General features: G+C 41.2%; 1 protein-coding gene across 4 annotated transcripts; it reads right to left on the reverse strand.

Moving 5' to 3' along the window:
* Nucleotides 1–407: 407 nt before the first annotated feature.
* On the reverse strand, nucleotides 408–18,903 carry GTF2H2 (general transcription factor IIH subunit 2). Of its 4 annotated transcripts, none has more exons than XM_080973337.1 (16): nucleotides 18,773–18,903; nucleotides 17,888–17,963; nucleotides 17,706–17,783; nucleotides 17,292–17,328; nucleotides 14,945–15,031; nucleotides 14,294–14,344; nucleotides 11,697–11,751; nucleotides 10,359–10,464; nucleotides 8,869–8,959; nucleotides 8,581–8,668; nucleotides 7,729–7,836; nucleotides 6,521–6,584; nucleotides 5,581–5,684; nucleotides 4,814–4,916; nucleotides 3,049–3,088; nucleotides 408–1,933 (listed from the first exon to the last, which is right to left on the reverse strand). In XM_080973337.1, the coding sequence occupies exons 2-16, from the start codon at nucleotides 17,941–17,943 to the stop codon at nucleotides 1,814–1,816; spliced, it is 1,188 nt and encodes a 395-aa protein (XP_080829463.1). In that variant the 5' UTR covers nucleotides 17,944–17,963; nucleotides 18,773–18,903; the 3' UTR covers nucleotides 408–1,813. The 4 variants fall into 4 exon arrangements, with proteins under 4 accessions (XP_080829463.1, XP_080829464.1, XP_080829465.1 ...); XM_080973338.1 differs by having other exon boundaries at nucleotides 18,641–18,782; XM_080973339.1 differs by lacking the exon at nucleotides 18,773–18,903 and adding an exon at nucleotides 18,606–18,766.
* Nucleotides 18,904–20,017: the final 1,114 nt, after the last annotated feature.

Consider the following 20,017-nt stretch of genomic DNA (forward strand, 5'->3'; position numbering starts at 1 on the left):
ATAACCAACTCGGTTTCTATGTAAACTCAGAATTGGGAATGCTTGAGAAGCTCCTGGACGGGTGTCTAGATGTAGTGGTGGGCTGGATGTGAACTAATAAGCTGAGTCTGAAACCTGGCAAGATGAGGGCTCTGTGGGAGAAAGTCACAAAGTTGCCTGCTCTAAATGGGGTTGCACTTTCCCTGTAGGAGCAGGTTCAGTCTCGTGTGGCCTCTGAGATCCAGCTTTGCCACTGGAGTTGCAGGTTGTTACAAGGAGTATGGCTAAAGCCACAGGCATGTCCACTGCATATATGAACCCAACATATACCCTGAGAGGAATGGAAACGTGTGTGGAGTCAGAACATGAGTTTATTAAATAAGCATGTATACATGTATGCCTAATAAAGGGCCTGCCACAACATAAAGTAGAAACGATTGGTTTATTATTCAGAAATGAAAGATGAGCAGTACAAGTGCTTTAGAAAACGATGTTACAACTATGCAGGCTGCAAATACGATTTAATATGGTGACCCACCTTAGTTTTGAAGAGTGAAAGAGTCCCTAACTACCCAGAGCTTAGAGAGTGAGAGCAGCAGTTTGCCAGAACCATACTGAAAAGAAAGAAGGGAGTATACACCTAATGGAGCAAGTGGAACACAAAAGTCAGGGATCTGACATACCGTATTTTTCGCTCTATAAGACGCACCAGACCATAAGACGCACCTAGTTTTTGGAGGAGGAAAACAAGAAAAAAAATATTCTGAATCTCAGAAGCCAGAACAAGAGGGATCGCTGCGCAGCGAAAGCAGCAATCCCTCTTGCTGTTCTGGCTTCTGTGATAGCTGCGCAGCCTGCATTCACTTCATAAGACGCACACACATTTCCCCTTACTTTTTAGGAGGGAAAAAGTGAGTCTTATAGAGCAAAAAATACGGTATGTGAAAGTTAAGTTCTCCCTTTCAAAATCCCATGGCAGCAAGGCAACAGAGGTCTCTCAGCCATTCCTTTGGTCCATGGTCATGTGCCTGATTTCTTCTTAAAGGATGCATCTAAGAGAAGTTTTTAAAAATTCATTTCATAGTCCTACTGATTTAGATCATAGCACTTCCCTCTCCCATCTTTTCATTAGAAGGTGCTTTATAGATTTCTTCTACTGAAGACTGCACCCCATAGTCGCCTTTGACTGGACTTTCCCTTTTTCTTTTTCTTTTAACTTTGTGTGGTACAGTTCTATCTCTTGCCTGCAGAAGCAGAAGTGCAATTGAACTTAAAAAGACTCTTCCATCTGTAATCATTATAGTAAAAACAAAACACGCAGCACACTAACACTGTTTATTGAAACAGATACTGCCTGACATCACTCTCAACCTTTGCCAACACAGAGAAGCAGCTCTTATCATGAGATGGTCTAGAGTGACCATCGCACCAGGGATTTTGCATCCTAGATTTTAAATCCTAATGACTTACATTAAACTTGCTTCTCCATGACTGTGCTTTGTGGCTTGTAGCCTATTGTGCTGATTATTATTTAAAATGAAAGCAAGGGCCATTAATTTAGGACACATATCCATTTCAAGTTTCAGAGGTACAAACTTGCACACTATTCAGATTATTTCAGAAGAAGAAAAAGTTTCAATAACTAGTTCCACATACAAATAGCTGTACACACATGTATATTCAAACTGGGTGTGAAAATAGTAACATTTACATAAGCATTCAGCAAGTTGCTCTTCCTCATCTTAAGCTATTTTGCTGAAGACCTTCACTGAACAGTCAAGTTGAATTTTTTACTCACAGAAAAGCATCCAGCATTGTTGATCATTAGGTAGCATCACACACAGGGAGGGGCAGGATGCTTGTGAATGCAACCCGGACAGCAGTGCAGAGTATCATGAGCAAAAAGATCACATTCTACACAAAACGCACTCTGGCAGACTTTACATATATAGACCTACAAAAAAGAAAGAATTGAAATTTAAAAGGTTACATTACAACAGATACTAGAATTATTTTTTGCAACTATTGCCTCGTGTACTGAACACCTAACATGGATTTATCTGCTATGATCATAATTAATGCATATTATTTTAAGTTGCCCTTCTGTTTGTGTTTTTGTTTGTTTTGTTAGCCACTCAGAGCTTTCAGGAACAAAGTAAAACACACTAAAATGTTTTACTTCATATAATAATATGGACTACGTTTTGCAGCACAGCACAGCACAGCACATCATGGCGGTTGGAATATTCCAATGCGCTGAACTAGTCTTGACAAGGTAGCATCACTGTGAATATTGAAGCCCACCCCCTTTGCCAGCTGATGCTGGGTAGCAGGGATAGGCTTCACCAACAAAATGTTGGCTTCACCAACAAAATCCCTGCTTTATCCCTGCCCAAACACCAGGAACAAACCCTCAAACCCAGTTTTCAGGTGGATTGGTTTGCTGGAGAGAGCCACATTTGCACAGACAGGTGTGTGATGCGCAAAGGAACCCTTTCACCAATCTATGTTGGTGTGGCATCAACTGGACAAAGTTGGGTCAGGTCTGGCCTGCCCAGCTTGCTCACACAGGCCTTGGAAATATATACCAGGTCAGACACCTCAGCTATGATTAGGTGACAGATGAGGGTTGTTTTATTGAGAACTGACCTGGCGTTCATGAACAGGACCACATGGTGGGAAGGTTGGTATAGCACAGACTTACATCGCTACCACTCCATAAATATTTTGGTTGATCAATCATTGATATTTTAACCAATGCACCACTTTGCTTTTAATTTGAATGTTACCATATTAGCAAAACTTCTTTTATATATCAGGAAAGAGCCTTGATGTATCAACTAGCCGAGACACATTTTTATAGCCTGCAAAGAGACAATCCTAAACATTACTAAATATTTCTGATCTCTCTGATGTAAAAGTTATGACCTTTGTTTACATTGTATTAAGTATTAAACATTCAATAACGAATTTTTTTAGGGGGAAGAGAAGGATGTGGACAAAAAGCATTACTTGCATGAAAAGCAAGCAAATATAATGTAATTTATAGGTTGAACGCTGAAGACTTACATGCTGATCTGTAATTTCTCCTTGGCATCCTTGGCAATAGCTGTTTAAAAAGAATATTTACGAAGAGATTTTAGAGAGACTTATTAATACATACTTCATGTTAAACCTCTACTTCTCATGCCTTACGTTATGGGTGGAGAACATTTTGGGCCTCTTACAACCCAACCAGCAACTTTGACAAGTGGGCAGGGACCACCCACCTGTCAATCATCTTACATCATGATGACGTAAGGCAACTGGTAGGTGGACAATCCCACCCACCCGTCCAAGCTGATCCACAACAGTAAGGAGAGGGGTCTGCTTCATCAGCACATTCCCCCCAGGAAATACAGTGGAGAATTAGCACCCAGTACACCCCACGATGTCAACTGATGGACACATAGACATGGTTTGAGCAAATGACCTAGTGAGCCAACATTCACCCAAGGGCCAGAAGTTCCGCACCCTTGCCTTAAGTATATATAACAGAAATAATGCATATTCTTTCTCTATTTATTCCTGCTTCCACTCCACTCCCTTTGTTGTCTCCCCTTTGTTGCCTTACAGAGTATAAACCCTCTGAGGTAGGGACCTGTTTCCTGTGTTTTGTAAAGTGTCATGTGCATGCATAGGGCTTAAATAAACAGTAACAGTGCTGCTACTGTTGTGTTTATAAAGCAACTATTACTTTAATAACAGAATATCGGATCAGAACCAGTTAAATCGAATGCCAGGAATGTGTTGCAGCTGTTACAGGTACCTTGCAACTTATGCACATTTAATTTGCATGCAATCAGCTTTACATGCTTGGCCCCCCAAAATATCATTTTTCTGAAAGTGGGCGGAAAGGGGGCGAGTGGGGATAAAAGACTTTGGCAATGCCACCTGTCACTGAACCCAATGTGTTTTGACCATATGCAATTTTGGCTTTATGCGTTATCCCCAGAACGTAACCCCTGCCTGTATAAAGTGTTACTTTTAATGGGGACTTAACGATGCACAGAGAAATGTCCAATAGTCCAGCCAAAACAGGGATAACCTGTGTCTAGCAAAAAAGATCCCTCGCATGTTCCTACTTTCACTTGTGTCAACCCAAAAACTGCACGATTATATTAATGATATTGTGGCATAAAATATTGGACCCTGTGAAATGACAGAAGCTATAACTGTAAAGAGCTGAAGTTCTTTATTTGAAAATATTCCAATTAGTAACACAAATTACTATATGAGAATATTGCCTCTCTGGTCACTCAAGAAAGAAGAACAGAAGTGTCAGTTTACCACCATACAATCACAGTCCCCAATTTGCTCATAATAATGAACACTTATATCCGAAACCAAAACCTGTTTCCAAAATGAATGATTGATGATGAGTTGATTGACACAAAACTGGGGGGGGGGGGAGATGTTGTATCACAATTTGTTCTTATTCCAAGCAAAACATTACCCTGCCATCTTTTTAAAGGAACCAGAACAGTGGTAGGATCAACAGGAAGTAATGGCTATTTAGAAGGAAATAGTAGTCAAACCCAAAAAGGTGATAATCCTTGCTCTGTTTCAGTAGCCACAAGCTCCAGAGCCATTCTTGGAAACAGCAGAAATGGGAATTATGAAAAGATATTTCACCCTTTGGTTGGAAAGAAACCCCCTGCAAATGTACCATTGTTACTATGTGTTCACCATGGTGTTGTGGTCTGTAGGCAGAGATAAAGCTATCAACCCATCACATGCTGGAAACATTAACCCCTAGTATTCAGACTGGTTATACGAGACATCTTTTACACACCGTTCTCCTATATATTGTTCCAGTGGGACTTCCTGAAAGGCATCCAAAGGAAATAGGTGATGGTAAGATCGAGCCAGATGGGGTGCAGATACTAGTGTAAGACCTACAAAACATTATCACCGTATTTATAAAGGGTTTCTGAAAAACAATTCTCAATTATTCTTTTTAAAACGTAGCTTTAACTTATTAACCCTCTTATTAGTATTTCAAACTTCTGCTCCCATCATAAAACTTGTTTAACATATACAGCCTTACGGATGTAAAAAGTATGCAAATTCTGCTCTTCACCATGTAACTGTAAATGACCAAGGTTTAGTTCTGGATGTCACTTCTGAATGCTTGGAAGATATGAACAGAGTAAAGGAGTGCTTTTGGTATGTACAAATGATACTTAATTCATGATCAAGAGACCACAACCAACCCTCTATCTGTGACTAATGTGAAGGGTTTCTAGATGAAAGGATATGACTTTTACACAGGCCTGATCTGTGGCAACATTTCGTTTAGAAGCTAAATATTGGGGAAACTCACCACCTTCCACCCCAGAAAAGAAATTGAGTACCGGGAATGTCATAATTGCCTCACACACTGAAACTGAATAGCATGCACAATTGTGAAGTGTGTGGCTAAATCACAGTGGATGCAGCAAGAGTCAAGGCTAGTGGCTTACTTTTCTGTTTTCCCAGTTGGGGGTTGGCGCGCGCCCGCACACACACACACCCACACCCTATTATAATAGACAAAGATAAATACACTTAATTACTCACCACAAACTTTGCACTCCACAGGAAGCTCACAGTATTTGGCTCTACATTGGGGGCAGAAATATCCTCCCAGGGTAAGACCTGGATCATTGCTGTTTTCTAGCTGCCTGTAAAAGAATAACATTTCCCCCACCCTGACAATGTTGCACAGAAACATTGTGAACAAATTGAAAAGGGTTGTAACGGTGAGAAATGGCATTAGGCCTCAAAGTTTATGGTTTAAGTTCTTGGAGAAGCCAGTATGGCTAAAGAAATCGCAACGCTTTGTCAAGCACTTGAAGAAGAGTTGCATTTTCCAGCAGGGGTGCTTCATCACTAGATTCAGTGCTGTTTACTGAGAGAGGGAGGGGAGAGGCCAGCATGGTTCAAGGCATGGGAAGAGCCAATCCGCTGCTCCCACTGGTGCATTTGTACCACACCATCCTCACTGCTGCCTTTCCCCTCCCCTCCCAGTAAGTCACTCGAGTCCATTATAATATCACAGAAGAAAAGGTGGCTGTTCTGCAATGGAAAGACATTGAGATCTCCTTCTATGGCAAAAGAACTCTGCATTTGTTGTGCCATAAATCCATCTGGGAAGACCCATACAGACAACGTGTCCTTAAGAGTTCTCTTTCATACAGAAAGTCGGTTCAACTGAAATTCTAGCAATAATAAAATTTACAATGAGCAAAACCTAGTTTTAGTTAAACAGAACTGAAGACCAAAATCTAGACATATGGAGAAGAACAGCTACACAGCGAAACCTGCCTTGGATGTTTCCACCAAATTATTTCTGAATGCTGAAAGAGACTATGAGCTGTTATTAAAATGATGTTTTCCCTTACACTACTGGAGCTATTGAAGAAGCAATTTCAGATAAAATGCTGGCTGCTCAATGTACTCATTCAGACTTTTAAACCGCGGTCCATGCCGTGTCTAAATAAAGCAACCCATTACTTACGCCATGCTAAAAGATGGCTTTGCGTCCTGATCAGTCAAAGATGCAATGGTGTGCTGAGGAAAGCCTAGCGGAAAAGAAGAGTCATAGTTTTGAGTCACTTTATATGTATTGTGGTCCTCATTTAAGAGGAGAATCTTAGTGTGCACTGATTTACATCCCAATATAAGCCACTTTACCGTACTGACACACAAATCTCTGTGTGGTCAGCCTGGACCATGCCATCACTAGGTAGACAGGGCAAAATGTATGTTACAGATAACTGAAAATGGTAATAACCTGTAGTTAATAAACAATAATTGTCTAAAGCAGTGGTTCTCAAAGAGTGTGGCATTGCGCACTGGAGTGGCAGGAGAGGATGGCTATTGTGAGGGAAAGGTTCAAGGATAATAAAAAAAATGTAAACATTTCAGTGCGGTATGGATATACAACTGGAATCAGTATCCACACCTCTCGTCAGGAGTATTGGCTATTCTTCTACAGTTCCCCACAACATATTGTTGTGAACAAGGATTTCCAACTCTGACAAATATGAAAGATCAGAAAATGGAAAGGCTTCTTTGTTTTTGATGAGATGAGAGTTTGTCTCAAATTAGACCTAATACAGTTGTACCTTGGTTTTCGAACAGCTTAGTTCTCGAACGTTTTGGCTCCCAAACGCCACAAACCGGGAAGTGAGTGTTCCAGTTTGGGAATGTTCTTTGGAACCCGAACAGCCGACACAACTTCCGATTGGCTGCAGGATCTTCCTGCAGCCAATCGGAAGCTGCGCCTTGGTTTCCAAACGTTTTGGAAGTTGAACGGACTTCCAGAATGGATTCCGTTCGACTTCCGAGGTACCACTGTATTATAAGGTAGTTGTGTTCTATGTTATAAATCAAGCACTGATAAGAGTTACTTCTTTTTGTTTTCCAATGCATTTCTTATCAATAAAAAATGCAGTGTGGCACAAGCAAATTTTTGTTCTGACAGTGCAGCCCAAAGTTTGAGAACCACAGGTCTAAAATATCTGCAAAATACAAGTGAAATATTACCTAGTATGGCAGGAAATAAATTATGCCAATTACTTGCAACCACAATATAACAGTGAAATCGCCAGCTCAGGATAGGTGGTCTTTAGCATTATCCTAATTGCTTGCCTCTGGATTTAGAGTAAACTATTCTGTGTGTTCAATACCAGTATACCAAAATATTAAAGGACAATTTCTTACCCATTCGAATAAGCGAACTTTCAGAACTTGAACTAGCTGGTGGTGGACTGACGTGGTGCATCAGAAGTTCCCTATAATGGCTTTCATCTAAAATGACATGATAGGTCCCTGCCACAAAAGGAAACAAAATAAAAATTTAATTAACTGAGAGCAGGCATCTCAACAGTTGCTCATCTGGTTGCCCGTGGTGAGTAAGAATTGTCAACAAGTGACCAAGGAAAGAAGCCCTGCAAAACCAATTAGTTCTCTTCCCCCCCTTTTAGGCCAAACCTGACACAGTATATGTGGGCAGATGGGCAAGTAAAAATACATGTCATCTACTACCTTGTGGATCTAATTGTGAGGCTTTTTGAGAGTATGTCAGAGGAAAGGCTGCAATGGTTTAACAGCAAATGAAAAGTTTTGAACTAATTCCATCACAGCGCAAAGAGATAAAAAGGTTTTGAAGTGAAAAGTCATTTAGATAAGCCTAGATAACGCTGACTGACTTTGTAAAGATTAACTATTTATGAATTTTTCCTTCTGTTAGCATCAGCTTTTAGTGATTTGTCATCAAAATATGTTAGATATGAGCAGTTTTTATTTTATTTATTCCAGACAGCTCTTTGGGGCAAATGCCAGTCAAAAGCAGCTAACAATCAAAACCAAAGAAAGATTTAAAAAACCTGATAGATATTTTTAAAAGCTAAAAACTACAGTCAGACCATCATCCAAATTATAAACATCACAGCTAGAAGGCCAACTGAAAATGCAGGCCTTCAGGGCTTTTTCAATTTAGTTCATGGTTCTCTCATTCACTCACTCACTCTCTCTCTCTCTCTCTCACACACACACACTCAAATATATACATACCACCAGTTTCCCGGGCAAGTACAGTGCAAACTCGAACTTCAGCAGAAAGGCCAATAATAGACACTCTGATCTTAACTGCCTTTAAACTCTTCGAAATAAAAAAAGAGAAAACACATGCAATAAGAGATCTAAAAAAAACCTATAAAATGCACAAAGCTTTCAGGATTCTGTGCCAAATATTTGTTTCAAGCATGTTAAGTATCTCTGCATATTCCCAAATGTCAAGAAAGTCCAGCATTCATTCTGGGTTGTTTTAACAGAAGAAGAAAAAAGCAAAAACTTGTGTACCTTAATTAGATCATAAATATTGGAAGGATCACATGTTGTCAGACTGCTGAATATTACTAAGACTTCTCTGCTTGTATGCCCTGGCATATGCCTAGAGAGAATAAAACACTCTTTTATGTTTGTGACAAACAAAAACAAGTGCCAAAACAATCAAGCGCAAGACAGAGACCCATTTCTACATAAATTACGTGAGAAAATTATTTTACACTCTGACAGCAATGAGACTTGTTATGAATCGGTGCAGAGAAGATGTTGCATATACACACAGCGTAAGTAGGTGCATTTATGCTCACTAAGTAGTTTGATGGTTCAGCCAAGGCTGTTGAAAGCAAAGTAAGAAATAGGGGAGGGGAATCAGTGTTGGACATATGGGCTTTAAACATTTACCACTGTAACTTAGCACGTACTAATCTCCAGGATAATTCTGCAGTTTGCTTTGAGTTGCTGCAGCACCTTCAAATTGCAGAATGTCCAAGAGCCAGAGTGGGCAATCTCTGGCTAGGTCTTTGAATCTGGACCACAGCCTGCCCTCTTCAGTGCCATTCACCATGTAATTAGCCCTTGGTCTTAGGAAAGAGGTCCAACTTGCACAAATGGAATCATCCTTTTCCCTGTGACTACTTACTGCATGGGGAGGAAGCTAACATTCCCCTCACCCTATGCACAACCCCCCCCCCAAAAAAATCTAAGCCTAAGTGCCACACTGAGGAGGGACAGTGAAGGAAGGAAAAGAGAAGAGAGAAAAGGTGGAGAGATAACGTAAGTGACTGTTTAAATGGCTGTGTGAGAATTGGGTTTGTATGGATGTGTGAGAATGGGGAGATAATTTAAATGGATGGGTTCATGTGAATGGGGGCAGTGTATGCAGTTTTGTTCCCAATATGCAGTCCCTGGAAGTTTACCCAGGACTCTTGCAAAAAGATTCCCCAAACTTGACAAAGAGGAACAATCTAGTTCTTGAACAAAATATTCTATTACTGGATAAAAGAACTTCAAACAGGAAATTCTAGTATGAAACTACTTATCAAGAAATTTGATTCTATCACCTGTGGCCTGAATACAGAACAGGTTCTTATCCCAATATAGGTGTTAATTAACTAACCAATGCTACGATGTTTACGGTATCATCAACACTGCTCTGGGAACGGTCACTGTAATTATTTTACATGCATTTAAACTTTAACACAATTGTCAGACTGTTTTATTGCATTTTATTTCCTTCTAACCTAGTTTACACTCTGCCTCTCCCCAAACCATGAGTAAAAACATTCCATATGTCTGATGAAGTGCATGAAAGTTTATACCATAATAAATATACTAATCTTTAAGGGGGCACAAAACTTGGCTGTTTTTGCTGAAGCAGATTAATGAATGCTGAAAAGGGATACTTGATTAATAAATCACTCTCCCTATAATTATAGTCAGATCAATCTCCATGGTTGCTAAACAAAAAAAAGCACACTACTGTACAGTAGACTATATATACTTACTTTAATGTTTGTGCGGCCAAATTTAAGGCATTATATAAAGATGGCTCTCCGAGACAAGACATATCTACAGCTTTTTTCAAAGCAGCTGTGTGTTTTCTCGGATTCCCTAGGAGGAAAATCACTCATTATCAAACATCAGAAAATAGCTGAATTAAAAAACAAAAAACAAATATTCTGACATAAAACGCTGCTTTTATTAGCAGGAAGGAAGGAAAATACAAAGGAAGTAAACTGACACACATTCATGCAATATCAACCCATGGTCTGGCATTATAGCTGAACCAAGACTATACCAACAATGCTCATCAAGTCTCCAGGCACCCCAAGACCACCTTTCATTATCACATGAAAGCTCAAATCAAGTATTTTTCATGCACTCCTTCTCCTTTGCCCCAAGAGGGTCCTCTAACCATCCAGTCAACTAGTTTCCCTCATTCAAGCCCTGCTTCATCTTTGTCCAGTGTCCATTATGCCTAAGAAATGAGGCCTGCAACAAAATGCTGCAATCTAGAGCAGCCTTTGTCAACCTTGGGAACCCAGATGTTGTTGGACTACAACTTCCATCATCCCTGACCACTAGTCCTGCTAGCTAGGGATGATGGGATTTGTAGTCCAACAAAATTGAGGGACCCAAGGCTGATAAAGTCTGGTCTAGAGTGATAAGAGTGATCCTGTTCACAGCTCCAGTCAGCCAGCCAGTCAACCATCCACTTCTCCAGAAAACCATTTCACTTCCTCCACCCCATTTTCTTTTCTAACTGATTGTCAACATTCTGGGACTGAGAATGCTTAATCTTCATTGCACTGGTTTCTTTTGGGGGGGGTGTACATATACACAACTAAAATGCTGGTTCAATGCTTTATTTAAAATTTTAGAAATTAAAAGCTTGCTTTGGGGACATGTGACAGCCAATCAGCACTGGGCACATCTGGCTGCTGAATCAAATTTGCAAAACCAAACCTGTCACCGTCCCCACCACATACATACACTTAAGGTCAATACCATCCTGGAGAAAACTTAATTTAAACATCACACAGTGAATGAATTTACAGAGTTGCCCTCAAGTAAAATTTCATTTGTACATAGTCTAAGGTAGAAACATTATAGGGAACGTTCTCTTTAAACTTGCTACTTCCCTCCAGCAACTATCCTTAAATTTCCAGTGTATTTTTAAAGTTCACACTGGGTCAAAGTCAGATGTCTGTATCATGTTTAATAGAAAGAATGGCCGAACGAGGTAGAAATATAGAAAATATTATCTTTTTTGCTTTTTTTAAAAATGACAGGGCCATAATAACGAATCTCTTCTTAGTATGAAAGAAATAATTTGTTCATACCTGAAAGCTCAGTAAGTTTTTCAGCTCTTTTGCCCTTAGTCACAATAATGCCAACCTGCCAGAAAGATGTCTGCTATTAATTGAGTCACAGAGTAATGAAGTCTCCTTGAGCCCAACCATATTTTCCAACGTACAGAGGTGGCAGCAGAGAGCCAAGAATCATTTGCAGAGCTTATAGTAACAAGAGTTACTTGAGATGCAAAGAGGAACAAGAGCCACCTAGCACTCCTGCAGCTTCCCATCAAAACATGTAATGAGCAACATTGCAGGGAATTCGATATGGCAGAGCTGAATAGTTTCATCTCCACCTGCCTTTGAATTATGGAAGCCATTGCTACTTCCACTTACCCCATGAGATCAACAGCTGGGGATAAGTTTGACCAAGAGCTATAAATATGAAATCTGTGGGAGGAAATGTTTATGCAGTTTCTGGTAATCTATATAATTCCTTCTACTATATTTACAGCAGCTTTTATTCCATAATCGTGATGAAGAAACAGAGTTTGACACTGCAAATTTCAGAATCTTGAGAGTCTCTGTTTTAATATTATTATTATTATTAGCCACTTCCTAATTAGTTTCTGGGACGCGGGTGGCGCTGTAGGTTAAACCACAGAGCCTAGGACTTGCCGATCAGAAGGTCGGTGGTTCAAATCCCCGCGACAGGGTGAGCTCCCGTTGCTCGGTCCCTGCTCCTGCCAACCTAGCAGTTTGAAAGCACCTCAAAGTGCAAGTAGATAAATAGGTACCGCTCCAGCGGGAAGGTAAACGGCGTTTCCGTGCACTGCTCTGGTTCGTCAGAAGCGGCTTAGTCATGCTGGCCACATGACCCAGAAGCTGTATGCCGGCTCCCTCGGCCAATAAAGCCAGATGAGCGCCGCACCCAAGAGTCGGTCACGACTGGACCTAATAGTCAGGGGTCCCTTTACCTTTTTAATTAGTTTCTAGCTAGCCTAGGTGGATACAAAGACAGGCTTGATGGGAGGTGATGCCTGATGAAATCAAAAGCCTAGGGAGGCGAAGGGCAAAAGGAGGGGTGGTCAGAGGCTTCATTGCACTGTGTCATTTCTTCCTCTTGCCCATACATAACAGAAGCAAAATGAATTGTGCAAAATCATCAAATGCATGCTCATTTATATATGCTGCAGGACCAAACCCTATTCAGGCATTATAAATCACCTTAGTATTAATCACATGGATTAGAGAGCAAAGTCCACCTACTGGCCTGACTGCCAGGTCCCCTGCTGGTGTCCAGCCCCCTACTGGCTATGCATTGGAAGACAGCCCTGTGATTTGGAAGCATGATCGCATAGAACTCCAAATCATGGCGGCAGCCTGTGTGCATACAGCAGGCTCCCTTCTTCAGACATTCTCCAATGCACAGGCAGGGATGAAGATATTAACTCCCTCATTTAGAATGCCAAAATGCTTTGGGCTTTATTGACAGAAAATTGAATTATCCCAGTAAGATAAAGGTAAAGGTACCCCTGCCCGTACGGGCCAGTCTTGACAGACTCTAGGGTTGTGCGCCCATCTCACTCAAGAGGCCGGGGGCCAGCGCTGTCCGGAGACACTTCCGGGTCACGTGGCCAGCATGACAAAGCCGCATCTGGCGAGCCAGCGCAGCACACGGAAACGCTCAGTGGCGTAGCGTGGGGGGTGCCAGGGGGGCCGGCCGCACCGGGCGCAACATGGGCGGGGGCGCGCTCGCACTAGCAGCTCTCTGCCCCTACTAAAATCCACGGGTTAGGGAGCCCGCGCTCGCTCGGCTTGGCGAGGAGGTCGCGGAAGGGGGAGAGCGAAGCCTTCTGCCGCGGGCAAAAAAAGGAGAGGAAGCCGGGTGGGTGGGCGGGCGGGCTGGCTGGCGGGGGTCTGGCTGCGCCTGCTGCTGCCGGTGCAGGGCAAGGCAAGCAGAGCGAGGAGGAGAGAGAGGGGAAGGGGGGGGGAAGCAGCTAGGAAACGCTGCGGTGTGGAGGAGGAATCAATTAAGGAGAGAAAGCGAAAAGCCTTGGAGAAAGGGAAAAAAGGAAAGAAAAGAGGCAGCTCCAGGAGAGCGCGGGGGAAAGAGAAGCCTCGCTGCTGCTGCTGCTGCTGCTTGGGAGAGTAAATTACTGTACTTGCCTTGCCCCGGGTTAGGGGGCGCAAATTATTTGCCTTGCCCCGGGTTAGGGGGCGCAAATTACTTGCCTTGCCCCGGGTGCTGATAACCCACGCTACGCCGCTGGAAACGCTGTTTACCTTCCCGCCAGTAAGCGGTCCCTATTTATCTACTTGCACCCGGGGGTGCTTTTGAACTGCTAGGTTGGCAGGCGCTGGGACCGAGCAACGGGAGTGCACCCCGCCGCGGGGATTCGAACCGCCAACCTTTCGATCGGCAAGCCCTAGGCGCTGAGGCTTTTACCCACAGCGCCACCCGCGTCCCAGTACAACATGTTTATTATTTAATTTTAACATAAATCATGGCTTTTATTTTTTCTTTAGAATGTTTTAAACTCACCAATATGCTAATAGTCACACTTAAGATTGCTTTTAGCTAAACATTCGAAGAAGTGATTATTTCTAATCCGCAGCAACCATCTCCAGCACAGTTTACATACCTGACTAATCGGATTTTGGTCAAAATATTCTTCAACAAAATATTCCAGTAACTACAAAAAGAAAAATATCATTAGAGCCATTAATTCTCAAGTGTTACTTTACATTGCCCAACTCTATGAACATCACAAAAGTCATTTTATACCTAGTCATCAAAAAAGATAAAAGCTTCTTATTTTCTAAAAAGTATGCATAAGGACAACTAACAAAAAACAAAGTTGTGGTTACCAATGTTATTTCAAGAGTGATGTTAAGGTCCATCTAAACCTTATTTTTAGGACAGTTATTGACTTTCAGGAGGAATTTGAAAACATTCCTGTTTGATGGCTGAAAGACCCTGTTCCTGGAAACCCTGAGATTACCAGATGAGAAAGGGAAACAAATGAAGGGTAATTTATCACATTTGTTTCCTTCCCTCCCCCTTTCCTTCAAGAGGTTCTAGGTGATGTTTGCTGTATCTAACCACACCCAAGGCATCCTCCAAACCACTCTGCAAGGTACATTAGGCTTAGAAATGGGACTTGGCCAATGGTTATCCAGTGGGTTTCAGAGCTGAGCAAGAACTTGAATCTGAGTTGTCGCAATCTGACATTTTATCTATTTTCAGTGATTTCAGTGGTCTTAGAGAAATGCAAGTTATCAAGAATAAATACCTTTAGGGTACAAGTTAGCCTGGTAGGTTTTAAATCTTGGTCTTCCATTGTTCTTGATCCATCAACCACTACATACAGGTGACGCATCTAAATATGGGTAAGATATTTTTAGGGAATTAAAATATATTTTATTATAATATTCATAAAATAGAGTATCAGGCCAATATGATTCACAAATTATTCTAAATGCACACACAGGTTTTCAGGAATTGTGGGCTGTTGGCCCCTTCTTTTGGAGTTACAGAAATATATCTGAAAACTGAAAATCTATGCATACTTGCTTTTGAGTGGTCCGTATTTGCTTTTGAGTAGTATGATATATATAGTATATCATACTATATACCGTATTTTTCGCTCTATAAGACGCACCAGACCACAAGACGCACCTAGGTTTTGGAGGAGGAAAACAAGGGGGAAAAAATTCTGAATCTCAGAAGCCAGAACAGCAAGAGAGATCGCTGCGCAATGAAAGCAGCAATCCCTCTTGCTGTTCTGGCTTCTGGGATAGCTGCGCAGCCTGCATTCGCTCCATAAGACGCACACACATTTCCCCTTACTTTTTAGGAGGGAAAAAGTGAGTCTTATAGAGCAAAAAATACGGTACTTCTACCTTATCCCCTGAAACACATATTTTCCACCAATCCTGCCCTGACACCCTCTTAGACATCCATGGGTTGTTGGTTGTTGTTTTTTTAAATGATTCAGTTGAGATACATTACACCCAACATCCAGATTGGTCAACCACCAAAGCAGAGGACTAATGATAATGATAAAAGATACAGAGGGTTATATCCAACAAAGTTGACCAGTGCAGGAATCTCCTCCCTCACCCCTACAAATAGGTTCTGGGATTCCCCCAACCCTATGAAGCAGATTTGGGGGGGGGGGTATGGGGAGAGAAGAGGTAGTCCCATTCAAGTCCTTGTGCTAACAGCACAACATCATTGGATGCAACCCAGAGACCTTTTCATCTGTTGATGTGCCTCTAAGCACATTAAACTGGTATAATTTTAAACCGTTGCTTCATGACCCATGCTTTTAAGATTCTTGTTAGCCATCCTGGGTCTGGTTAAGAGGAAGAGGGGGGCAGAAAAAAAAAGTTTAAATCCAATCAATTGTATGTACGGTAATCAAAATACATTTTTATTTTTTTATTAATAGTCCAATAACATCACAAATAAATGCAAGGTAAAATTTGCACACAGCCTAAAATAATAATCAAGTAGAACTTTTCTCACATCTTTATCCTAACTGAAGAATCCAGCATTTTACTATAACATCCCAAAACCAACTCTAAAAGCTGGTAAGCTGCAGTCAGAATCCCAGAGTCTTTATTGAAAGCACTTAAGCAAAGCTAAGACTTGTTTAAACTTTATTTGCTTTAAACAGAATCCAAAAAACAATCAGAGCTACCTTTTGTTTAGGCTGACTTCAGATTATCTCTGTGAACTTGGATGGCTAGAATTTCTGCTATGCAATTTGAAGTTTATTGCTTGCTTAAAGCTCAAAGGTCATATGAACATGCCTAAATAGTTCTAGTTACAGGTAGGTAGCCGTGTTGGTCTACCATAGTCGAAACAAAATAAAAAAATTCCTTCCAGTAGCACCTTAGAGACCAACTAAGTTTGTTATTGGTATGAGCTTTTGTGTGCATGCAGGTATTCTTCAGGTATCTGAAGAAGTGTGCATGCACACGAAAGCTCATACCAATAACAAACTTAGCTGGTCTCTAAGGTGCTACTGGAAGGAATTTTTTTATGCCTAGCTAGATTATTGTTAAATGTCACTGCAATTTTACAAGAAGGTGTGTATGGTGTAGGGAAAGTTTTTCTCCCTCTCTCACAATACTAGAAGCCAGAGTTATCCAATGAATCTGAGTAGTGGGAGATTCAGAATGGACTAAAGGAAGTACTTCTTCACACAGCACATCCTCAGACTATGCAATTTGTTACCACAAGATGTAGTGATGGCCACCAACTTGGGCAGCTTCATGGAGGACAAAGTCTCTCAATGGCTATTAGCCACAATGGCTATATACGACCTCCAGGATCAGTTGCTAGGGCACACAAGCAAGAGTGCTCGTATCCCTCATGTGGGATTCCTATACACCTCGGATGAACTACTGTGACATCAGAATGCTTCACAAGATGGACCTTTGATTTGATCCAGCAGGTCTCTTCTTGTTCTTATTACTGATTGACAGTTCAGCTGCCTGCCCAAAGCAAACTGCAATCTAAGGAAAAACAAGTGGCTGACTATGCTCTTATTAAGCATATGAACTAGACCTATTTCATATACAACTTCACAGCAAAATTAGTTTAGAGCCAAGTAGAAAAGGAGAACTTACCATCCCAAGTCGAACTTGTCCATGATGCTCAAAGATTCTGCAAAGTGTAAAAAAAAAGTTAATTGCTAATTGTTATAGCATTCATATATTATAGCATCAATATATACAATCTATTCTCACTTGTGAAAAACAGATTATATTCAATGAATCATATTTACTTTTTTTTAAAAAACTGGAAATCTAAGAGCATATTTGATACAAAAGTTTTTAATTATGCTGTGAAGATGGATGTCAGAGCCACATTGTAATCTGATTGACTATAACATTATACAACCTACGGTAAGTAGAATGAAGTTAGATTTGAATTTAAACTGGAAACTTTTCACGCTTCTCCTTGTAAGACTGCAGCAAAATGCAATTTATTCTGAAGTGTCATTCATAGTGCATCCCTACATTGTGCAGCTTAGTGATTACCTTTTTCTTTTGGCCTTAAAAAGAATATCCTCTATGCTGGCTTTCAATGATCCAGATTCATCTTCTTTAAGAACTTCCCTAGAAGCAACAAAAATAAAGTATAATGTACTGTATATAGATAACAAAAGACTACAGTTCTTAAACAATGGGGGGGGGGGAGAGAGAGAAATATAAAAGCTTACCAAGTTCTTTCATAACCCCCTTCCCACCGTTTGGTTCTCTCTGGTTCATCATCCATTTCTCTTCCAAGTTAAGAAACTAATAAGGAAAATTATGATACTGTAATTTAAAACTGTATTTTGAGATATTATAATAGAATTTATGCCACAATAAATTATTAAATAACACACATATGTACAAACGGCTACATCTTGTCAGGTTCAAGGTTCCTGAATAGTACATAAATCAGAGCAATCAGATGTAATTCTCAGCAGAAGCCCTTATGAAACCCCATCAGCTTTTGTGGTCTTCAAGACTCACAGAGTCCACAAAGCTCCATCCAGTACTAAAAACTAGGAAAAGGAGAGGTATTTGATGGGAAATGATTTATAACATCCTGATTCTGCTGCATCAGCACACATCACTACTCTGGCTGATCCGGAGCTGGGGTCCCAGCCTGGGCAAATATCTGGCTACAAGGAAATCAATTAGATTTTTTTTTTTTAATGCTCGCTTCAAGCCCCCCCCCCCTTCAGCTTAGGAAGTTTTGCTGATTTTAACGAGCCTTTTCCTGCAATTGACTTAAGAGTACAGAACATACAGTCAGCACGTTTCAACCCTTACCCAAATGACTTTCTAAAAAAGAAAAGAACAAAACCAACAACATGAAAATAGCTAGAATAAAATGACACTTCCACCACCGAAAACTAAGATAGCTGCCACATATTACAACTTTAGCACCTCTAAACTCTCAAGAGCCAGACAAGTAGAACTACCCTCCTCAGCTAGTGGACAAGAACAAGGTTGGGCTTGGGACAAAAGCGTCTTGTTCCCACAAAGTCTCCTAGCTCAGGAATAGGCTAACAGCTCTCAGGGAGGTCTTGGGGGAGGCTGTTCTTGCCACCTGCCTTTATCTTTCAGGAGACAGAAAGAACCGAAGAGGAGGAACCAAAAGAAGCGCGCGCCCAAGAACCTAGTCGCACGCACTTCGGAGCCTCTCTAGGAAAACCATCTCTCTGGCTAAAGGTTCCACACTTTAAACATTCCGGTGGCAGCGCAAATATTAAGAAGAAGAGTTCCGCCGTGCAAAGAGCTTGTTGCGGATAAAGATTAGGAGAAAAGAGCAGGGTGACTGACATAGATGTAGGGGGGGGGAAAGTATGTTTCTGCTGCTTTGGGTGACGCAGCCTCAGCTTCTGGCAGCAATTAAAACCCACACTTTGCTATAGTCTGCGTTGCAGCAAAAACAACAAAGCCCTGTGGGACTTTAAAGGCTGAAAAAGGACTCTGAGTCTTCAAAAGCTTATGTCATAAGGAAGTTTCTTCTTTCACGTCCCTGCCCCCAATGTGGGGACTCTCGGACTCTAAACGGGCAGGACTATTTTTAAACGTTTAGAAACTATTTAAAAGAATGAACGGTTCAGGTGAAATAAGACTCCTCTCTTTGCTGCCCTTTTGTCTTGGAAGGAGCGTGGGGCGTGGGAATAAACTGGTGCAGCTGCTATGGACAGCTATTACTTCCTCCAGTCCAGAGAGACGCTAAAATGCTTCTCTTTTGCTAACGCGGCGGTTTAAGCCTACCTGTAGTGTCTACAGTGTTGCAGACCATGCCTTGTGACCTGGATAGCCTTCCTCGTCATCCAGTAGGTACTGTATTTTAGAGGCTAAAATTTAGAGGCTCGTAACTTTGGGGCGCATCTCAGGGTGGGAAAGTTCTCCTTCTAATCACGCAGACTTTATTCCCCCTCTGAGCTTCACCAGTTCCAGAGCTTAGCTTCAGCATACCCTCCAACATTTCTCCAATGAAAATAGGAACGTCCCATTCCATAATGATATTTATACTATTCCCGACACATCTTACTGGTTTCCCCAGGCACTCTGGGCAGCTTCCAACATATATATACACACATAATAAAACATTAAACATTAAACTTTTTTTTAAAAAAACCTTCCCTATACAGGATTGCCTTCAGATGGCTCATGAGTCGGATAACTCCATAGTCTCCAACATTTCTCCAATGAAATAGGGATATCCTAAGGAAAAGTGGAACATTCCAGGATCAAATAAAAAACCTGGGCTTCTCTAAATCAAGGACATCCCTGAAAATAGGGACACTTGGAGGGTCTGCTTTAGCAGAGCATGTAGAAATCAC

Source organism: Podarcis pityusensis, assembly GCF_964106645.2.
Source record: "Podarcis pityusensis genome assembly, chromosome: 11".
NCBI lineage: Eukaryota > Metazoa > Chordata > Lepidosauria > Squamata > Lacertidae > Podarcis > Podarcis pityusensis.